Source organism: Rhodamnia argentea, chromosome 3 (assembly GCF_020921035.1).
Source record: "Rhodamnia argentea isolate NSW1041297 chromosome 3, ASM2092103v1, whole genome shotgun sequence".
NCBI lineage: Eukaryota > Viridiplantae > Streptophyta > Magnoliopsida > Myrtales > Myrtaceae > Rhodamnia > Rhodamnia argentea.
The window spans coordinates 31303274-31312172 of record NC_063152.1 but is presented as its reverse complement, the minus strand read 5'-3'; the positions used below and the strand labels follow the sequence as shown (position 1 = coordinate 31312172).

General features: G+C 44.9%; 1 protein-coding gene across 1 annotated transcript; it reads left to right on the top strand.

Moving 5' to 3' along the window:
* Window positions 1-4306: 4306 nt before the first annotated feature.
* LOC115746514 (ACT domain-containing protein ACR8-like) lies at window positions 4307-6957 on the top strand. Its single transcript, XM_030682313.2, has 7 exons — window positions 4307-4655; window positions 4987-5032; window positions 5165-5279; window positions 5454-5521; window positions 5711-6271; window positions 6366-6470; window positions 6589-6957. The coding sequence occupies exons 1-7, from the start codon at window positions 4570-4572 to the stop codon at window positions 6940-6942; spliced, it is 1335 nt and encodes a 444-aa protein (XP_030538173.1). The 5' UTR covers window positions 4307-4569; the 3' UTR covers window positions 6943-6957.
* The last annotated feature ends 1942 nt before the right edge of the window (window positions 6958-8899 follow it).

The window sequence follows — 8899 nt, the reverse complement described above, 5'->3', positions numbered from 1 at the left end:
TAGGACTATAGAAATTAATTGGCAAGTTGTCAAAAGTTTTAAGCCTAAATTGACACAATTGAAAAATTTAAGATTGAATTACCCATCGTACAATAGATTTAGAACTTTTTTCTCCGTTCCACTAACACCATTGGTTTTGTGAATGCAATAACCCCAACACGGATACAATCTCACCATGACATGCATTGAATCAACACGTAGGATTGTCAGAAGAGATCACAAAACGGTAGTTTTATCGCGAACCAATTCACGACTAAAAGTTCCATTTATATAGTATCCTCAAGAAGTACTAACTTCGAGATTACTTACTGGTCCACACGATCGAATACTAAACTTGAGAACCTCATCGTGCCATTACACGCTCGTAGATTTATACTATACGAAGCTCTCCTAACATCTATCGTGGCTCGCAAATTGTTATATTATAAAGAAAAATGCTTCATTGACAGCACAGTCGGAGACGGTGCAATTTGAATAATAGATTCACACATTATCATCATATATTTTGTATAAAATACTCATTAATTAAAAAATCATTTAATAAAAAATAACTGATAATCAAACCGTCTGTACTAGCAATTTCTTCTTTCAGACAATAATAGACTAAGGAAACGTCGTGATGTCCCACGAACGAAGCAAAGCCTCTAGCGTCGGAATCACGCGGAGTCTCGCTTTGACCAAATATTGGTGTCTCTCTCTCTCTCTCCATCTCCATCTCAACCTTTCTTCCTCCAACCCAACTTGACGGCCAAGATCTTACGACACAGTGGCGGACCCACAGGGAGACACGAAGATCGAGATGCGGAATTTCTCCGGCACCCCGACGAAGATGGAGTAGTTGTGGAAAATGCGTAAAGCGGGTGGTCGGAAAATCACGTCCGAATTCAGCGGCCAAAAAAACATATAAAATAAAAAAAAAAGGGGTGAGATCTTCGAAGCTTATTACAAAGCAATTTAATGGAATAATAAATAAAAAAAACATCTTTTTGAAAGTTTATGGCAAGCAATCTGATCTGATGGAATTAAATGTTTTGTTTATTGGGACGCTGTTGGTGGGGAGGGGTCACGTTAGGAGGAAAACATGCCCGCGAGTGTCTCGAGGACGAGAGATGCGCGCGGCGCCGCACTGTTCATTCATTCATTCTTTCATTTGCTCATGCTCATGTCGAGACCCGAAGACCCGAATCCGGCGCCCCCCAGCACGGGTGTGAACCGGGGGGGTCCGGAAAGTCGAGGGTCAAAAAAGAGGGAAGAACTTAAAGGGGGAAAAGGGCGAAAAACCCACGTCGAAAGGGAATTTGGGAAAGAGAGTGGACTGTGGACCCCGCGGACAGACGTCCTAGCTGTCTCCCACGTGTGTGCTCTGCTGACGCCAGAAGCTTCGGCCAATCCAATTCAAAATAAAAGGGGGCTCCTCCTCTTCTTCCGGATAAGGTAAACAATCGTTCGAAGTTACTTCGAGCCCGGATTCATTATCAGAAATTCGGGTCGAGTTGGGATTTCTTGCATTTCTTTATCGAACCGACGGAGCGCGAACTGAAAAATATTTATTCGCATGACTCGGCAAAAATTTGTGTGCTCAAAGTTAGGGCAATCGAGCTCCGATCAAATATCGAGTCGCGCAAAGTTTGGATATTGAGTTAGCTTCGGATTTTAATCTCCGGCCTGACATTATTTTGTAATCCTTTTTTTTTTTTTAATCTTTTTCGTGTGAAAAAAAAAATAATACAATTGATTTTTCGAATAATTTGGCCAACCCATGTAATAGCCACGTCAAAAAGACATGGTGGGGTCCACCCTTTTGCTTTTCCTGCTCCCGCGTTATCAGATTTGAGTCAGATTCGGGGAGGGGGGGTCGCTGTCGCTGGGCACCCGTGATGACGTGGACCCCCACCACCGCCGTCCCAATTTGGCGGTAAGGTTACCGGTTTCCCGCCGGATCCCTTCTTCCTCCAAATTCGTTTTCCCTCCGTTTTCGTTTCTTTGTTTATTTATAAAAAAAAAAGAGATTTCATCTTTTTATATCCCACGTGGATCCTTTTTGTTTGGAAAAAACCAAAAAAAAAGGGCATCGAAACTGCTTCAACGGGTCGACCCGGGGAAGGTCGAAGGCGTCTTTTCAACATCAACCGTCGCACCACTCGCGCTTTTACCGGCGCGCCATTAACAAGCCTCTCTTCCAAAGCATTCATTTCTTGTTAGTGTTGTAGAAGAATATTTTCCTCTTTATTGAATGAATCTATACAGTATTACAATCGTTCTTATCTACAATAAATTATAATAAATAAAAATAAAAAAAAATTCCTAATTTACATGAAATACAGGTTATTCCAACAAGTGCAACGCACGTCGCGGGAGGGGGAAAATTCAATTACGATGTCTCGTCCACGTGGCGGCATCGTGACGGCCCGCGATGGGGAATCGTGCGGCCACTAAGGATTTGGGCCATCGTAAAGTTGGCGGGAGGGGGGGGGTGAAGCGGTTAATTAATGCGACGGTGGCACGTTGGTGAGACGAGCTGGGGAGCTTTGACTCCGAAGGAAACCGGGGAACGTGCTCCTCTGACGGGAAGCACGTGATGGCGAGACAAGGGGGATGCATGTCGGGCCAACACACTGCCCTGGTCCGGACACGTGGCGGCTATGGAATGGACGGCATGATGAGCCAAACCCAGGATTGCGTGCCTCCCCGACTACGTTAACCCACCCGTACTGGCCCAAAAGTGTCCCGCCGGAGTGAGTCCAAAGCGAAGTAAAGCGATCCCCCACGCCCACAGTAAGGGCGACCAATCGAATCGCGACAGCGGCGTGTTTTCGTAGGTTTTTTGCTCACTTTTCTTCCGCCCAACAACGAGGGGCAAAAGCACTCTTCGGACAAGTAACCCCGAGTCGCCCCTCCTTCCCGAGGCGCAAAGATTCCGGTCGTTTTACAACTCGGATCAACCCTCTCGAAGGGGTTTGTTTAGCCGGATGGTTTCGTGGGTAGTGAATATAAAAAACAGCGACCGAGTTCCGAACGACTGGTTAACGGAGTAGTGCCGAGAGATACTTTGTCACGGGGTTTGGTCTTGGATTTGTCCGTTCATTTTAAGTTGAGCATCTCGAAGATTGAACTTTTCCCAATTGGACGGGAGCACGACTCTCCAATCTGGGGGCTCCCGATATCTCTTAAATGGCGTGTGTGAAAAGGACGACTTTAACCTCCCCGCAAAAGAGGACGAGCAGGGGAATAAGGACAGCGGGGCGAGGGGCCTATTCGGTTGGAAACCATAGTTCGTCACGAGGGAAGGTACAGCGACAAGTACAAGGAACCAGCCTAACAAGGTTAATGGACGAGGGAAGAGCCGACCCGAGCGGTGCTCTCTTCACTTGCCGACCCGGTCGGCCGGATCACCTACTTTAAAGTTAACTTTGTCTTCTTCTTCTTCTTTTTTTGGGTCATTTTCCTTTTGACGATTACCCTAAATACAGCCCCCGGATATGCATTCAATCCCATCCGTCGGATCGAGGAATTTAACTCGATCTGTCGTCGATTGATACCTCGATCGAGCGAAGCGGAAAATTCTTGGAATTAGAATAGAACAAGATGAGATATTTAGATCATTTCTCAGACCAAGCCCATATTATAGTGACCAAGCGGGATCGGTGTCGTACAGAAGAAATTTCCCTGAAAAAGAGGAAAAATAAAACTAGTGTCGAAACCAAATCGGCTCGAACATAATCGAGTTCATTCATGGTTAACTTTACGTGCATTTCAAAAGATTGAGATAAATAAATTAGAATTCTTGCCTTTTGATTATTCGCAAGGGTAAATTTTTTTTTTTTCCCGGGTTGCGCCTAATAAGAATCTGAGTTGATTATTCATAATTCCTTTTGACATTATTGGGGTTTTTCCTATTTTTTAAGTAGTGAAGGGGTAAAACCGTAAAAAGAAAAGGGAAAGGGTGGGGCGGGTAGGGCCGGCGGCCCGGCCCGGACAGTCCGTCCGGGGCACGCGCCAGCGCCACCCACGCCATGTGTCCCCCCTCCCAGTACCATCACCTTCTCTCTCGCTTTGCCAGAAATAAATAAATTTCTCGTACTGGAACATTACTCAGTAAAATAACAATTTCAGTAAGGGAAACTGCCCGCCTATATATACTAGAGACCCCCCAAGGGCAGAGTCCTCGAGAGTAGAAAGACCAAAGGCTCTCTAGAGGGAGAAAAAAACCTGCCCGCTAGCTCTGTAGAGAGAGAAAGGCGGCAGTTATAGAGGAGTTCGTTCTTCTCGGTGACGTTCGATCGAAGGAGGGAGGCCAGCAAAAGGCTGACGATTCGTAGCACGAGAGAGACAGAGAGAATCCGACATTCTTGTTGTTACTGCTGTTGTTCGCTATCCACGCCCACAGTCCCCCAGCAGCAGCAGCAGCAGCCAGCAACGTCGTTACAAATCGCGGTGCCTTCGGATTTCTCGCCTCTGGGTCTCGATTTCAGAGGTGGAGACGTGGTTTCGGTCAAGTGGGTGTCTGACAGTCTGAGGCTTTTGCTTGTTCGGTGTTTCTGGTTTTGGGGAGAGAAGGGAGGGGAGAAGATGCAGATGCAGAGAGTGGAGAATATGGAGCGGCATGCCTTCCTGGACGAGTACGAGAAGCTCGTGTTTCGCATGAACACCCCGAGGTTTGTTCCCGAGATTCATTTCCTCCTTTCCCTCGAATTCTTTCTACTGGTCCCAAAATCACGGAGGAGCTCTCTGGGTCTCTGTTTTTGACCTTTTCCCTTTTTGGGATTTGTTGATTTTTTGTTCCCCAATTTTCTCGTCCGGTCTCTTGCTAAATTCTGTAAGAAACTTGCTTTATTTCAAATAGATATTATTTTCTAGTGGAAAAAGATTTCTTCGCAAACCATCCTTAGAAAGTTCAAAGACAGAGTTCTGTCGTGTAGACTTCGAATTTTAGACCAGATGACATTCAAGTTGACTTGGTTGTTTTAATTGTTGCCTTCTTAACAGGGTTGTGATTGACAATGGTGTTTGCCCCACTGCCACTATTGTCAAGGTATGCTTCCACGAAACCCTTCTCCAGAAGTTTCAACAAAACCAGAAAGAAAAAAAAGAGATACCTTGTAGCTCGTTCAACGTTGTACGGGTCTGACCAAGTCTTGGGTTCGTGATTTTTTTTTTTTTTCAGGTCGACCATGCGAGAAAACATGGGATTCTTTTGGAGGCAGTCCAGATCCTCACTGATCTCAACCTTTCCGTCAAGAAGGCTCACATTTCGTCTGATGGGAAATGGTTCATGGATGGTGAGTCGCCATATCGTTTTTTTTTTTTTTGTCCCCTTAATTTTTTGTTCTTTTGGTTCTTTTCTTAGCGTTATGTCTTTATCTCGGTATGTTCACATTTAGTAACTTGCCTTGATCGAATGTTTGAGAAATTTCCCTGATTTTTCTTGCCTTGGATTTTTCTGGGTTCTACAGTTTTCCATGTGACTGATCAAAACGGAAAGAAATTAACAGATGAGAGCGTTATCAGCTACATGGAACAGGTAATTTACTCCTCTGAAACTTCTTAAGAACCCTCTTAACTGTAACTGGTATATGTGGAACCAGTTACATGTGTACTCTATTAGATTATGGGAGGAATCAATCCTGGGTTAAGTGGATCTGACTGATTGATTAGTCATGGACATTGCATTGTTTGTATCTGAAAAGAGTGTCGGTTATGGTTGTTGCAGTCTCTCGGAACCATTCACTACACGAGCACCAGTGACTACACTGGCCTAACCGCGCTAGAGCTGACCGGCACAGACCGGGTCGGCCTGCTCTCCGAGGTGTTCGCAGTGTTGGCCAATCTGCAATGCAATGTCGTGGAGGCCAAAGTGTGGACGCACAACGGCAGGATTGCTTCCCTAATTTATGTCAAGGACTGCAATTCCGGGTCCCCGATCGAGGACTCGCAGCAGATCGATACAATCGAGGCACGGTTGAGGAACGTTCTCAAGGGAGATAACGACATTAGGAGCGCGAAGACGTCAGTTTCTCTGGCGGTGACACACACTGAGAGAAGACTGCACCAGATGATGTTTGCGGATCGGGATTATGAGAGGGAGCCAGTCCTACAGCTGAATGGCGGCTCTCCAGTTGTGACAGTACAACATTGGGCCGATTACTCAGCCGTGAACGTTGAGTGCAAGGACAGAACGAAGCTTCTGTTCGATGTGGTGTGCACATTGACGGATATGGAGTATGTCGTCTACCACGCGACCATTGATACTACTGGGGATAGAGCATCTCTGGTAAATATCTTTGCCGATTTTAATCGAAATGAGAAAAAACCAGTTCGCTATTTGGTAAAGATATTAACTCGACAGTTTGTCGATGTTGTTTCAGGAATTCTGGATTAGGCACACGGATGGAACCCCGATTAATTCCGAGGCTGAGAGGCAACGTGTGATCTTATGTCTGCAAGCTGCTGTCGAGAGACGAGCATCTGAGGTAATTTTACAGATAATCCCAAAATTTCACCGATCAAGCGCCATTTATCTTGCAAATTTAGTACCGTTCTTGTTTCTCTAGTCCTTTGATCTAATGGAATGTCCTCTACGTTCAACAGGGTGTGAGGTTAGAACTATGCACAGCGGATAGACCGGGCCTTGTAGCAGAGGTCACGAGGACATTCCGCGAGAACGGCCTCAACGTGACGAGGGCCGAGATATCCACCACGTTGGGCACAGCTTTCAACGTGTTCTACATGACGGACGCAGCAGGGAACCCGGCAGACGCGAAGATCATCGTGGCAGTGAGGCAGAGGATTGGGCTGAGCGAGCTGCAAGTGAAGGAGTTGCCACTGATCTACCACAGAAGCCCGGAGAGCGAAGAAGAGGAAGCAGGCGGGGTTGCCGGGGCGGTGCTGCTGTCACTCGGAAGCATAGTGAAGAGGAATCTGTACAACTTGGGGTTGATCTGATCATGTTCTTGAAAAGGCCAAACGAGTATTTTTGAAATTGGGGGCGGGCATATTCTTTGCTTCAGATTGGGGCTTTTTGTGTATAATTAGCAGAAGAGAGGGAAGGTTTTGAGGGTTTTGTTGGTTGGTTGGTTGGTTCAATTTGATAGGGACCCAGATTGGATTGGAGGGTGGGAGGTCCACCATACAAGATCAATTTTTTTTCAAATGCTTGATTTTTTTTTTTAAAATGGAGGTTTGAATTAGCAGAAGGAAGCCAGAGAGAGAGAGAGAGAGAGAGAGAGAGAGAGGTGAGGCAAGTAATGAAAATTGGTGGTGAAGAGGAGGGTGTTCAAGGTTAGTGATGATGAGTCATGAATTGCAGTTTGCGGTTGTTGGCGGCGGCGGCGGCGGCGGCGAGTGTGAGATGAGTAGGTAGAGGAAATCATTTCCTATTTCTACACAGGAGAAATTATTGTATAAAAAATTACTTTAATTTTCTCTAGTGCTGGTTGCAATGGTTGGCTTGATTTCTCCACATTCTCTCCTCTCTCTCTCTCTCTCTGAACTCGTGAACTTTGTGTCCCGTAGTTTTCGGATTTTTGGAGGAACCATTTAGGGTCTGTTCGGTGACGGTCGGTTGATTTTCCTATTCTTGAGAACAAATCAGGTTAATTTTCCCGTTCTTGAGAACAAATCAGGATTAGCGAATAAATTTGAAACAGAAATAAAAAAGCAAAAGAAATTACTTCACTATTTTTTAGAATAGAATTAGAAAAAAATTATTTCTATTTATAAAATATTATTTTTCGAAAATAAAATTGTTACCAAGTAGTTGGAGAGCTACCTTTGCTGCAATACGAAGCAGGGTGCTGTCATGTGAGAGACCCCCAAATGCCCGGGGGTGAAAAATGGTTAATGGACGGTTAAAATGATGAAGTTTATATCAACGGTTGACCTAATTCACAACTAGGATTGAGCAGCGATGTTGTCTGGAGCACACTTTTTTTTATGCAGGAATCTTCTTCTTCATTAACGACCCCAACGTTGCGACCAATAAGAGCACGACTCGCAACTCAAAATGTTTCGCCTGTCTCGTTTGCTAATCATTCCCTTGCTCCTTGTTCAATCAAAAATCAAATCAAATTGATTTTGTTAGGTAAAAATCATGTGAATTGCCCTGCCCCCATCATGACATGCTTTTTATCCTTTTCTAGCCCACCCATTTGAGCCAATTAAGGCGCCGTAAATATTAGCAGTGAGCGATTTCTGAATCCTATAGCAATTGATTTTCAATTTTTGAAACCTGAATCGGTTTAGTCCTGGATTCTATCGTAATTGATTTTCAGTTTTTGAAACTTAGATCGGTTTAGTCCAAACAATGCCCTCTTTTTTTTTGTTCTTGGAGAGTGTTACTCAAGACTCTGATTTTTAAGTTACACGATGTAAATTTCTTCGAGAAACCTTTATGTTTGCTGGAATTGGAGACATGGAGCTCGAATGTCTTCGATTCCTCGTGTGGGGCCAAGCAACCGATCTACAGGAGGCTTGTGCGCTTTGGATGATCGACTCTCATCGAACAAATGTGAAGAAGTGGGCAAAGCATAGCAGAGAGTGAGGGAGATGAATTAGGGACAGAGGCGACAACAAAAATATAGTATTCAAGGTAAAAGTAAAAGAATGAATTAAGGCTTCTCGATCCAATTCCGCATCCGGAAATCGGACCCGTGATCGTCGGTTCAATTTTTGGAATCGAGAACTGAACTAGAATCGGCCAAGTATGGTTGGTCCAATCCGGTTTCACGGTCTACCCCGAATCGGTGCTGACCCTTGGCAACAATCTTTCATGTTCTATGTGCATTGGAGAAATTAGAGCACAAGATTACGTGCTTACAAGGATGCCTCGAGTAGAACATGCGAGCGTACAGACTCGAATGTTGCTCTTAGCTGAAGAAAATGGTTTCGTCAAATGATCCTT

What these genes read in the sequence shown, in the direction of transcription:
- LOC115746514 (XM_030682313.2), top strand. Translation starts at nt 4,570, where the DNA reads ATGCAGATGCAGAGAGTGGAGAATATGGAGCGGCATGCCTTCCTGGAC. An exon ending in CTGGGGATAGAGCATCTCTG is followed by an intron (nt 6,272 to 6,365) that starts GTAAATATCTTT and finishes ATGTTGTTTCAG; the next exon opens with GAATTCTGGATTAGGCACAC. An exon ending in TCGAGAGACGAGCATCTGAG is followed by an intron (nt 6,471 to 6,588) that starts GTAATTTTACAG and finishes TACGTTCAACAG; the next exon opens with GGTGTGAGGTTAGAACTATG.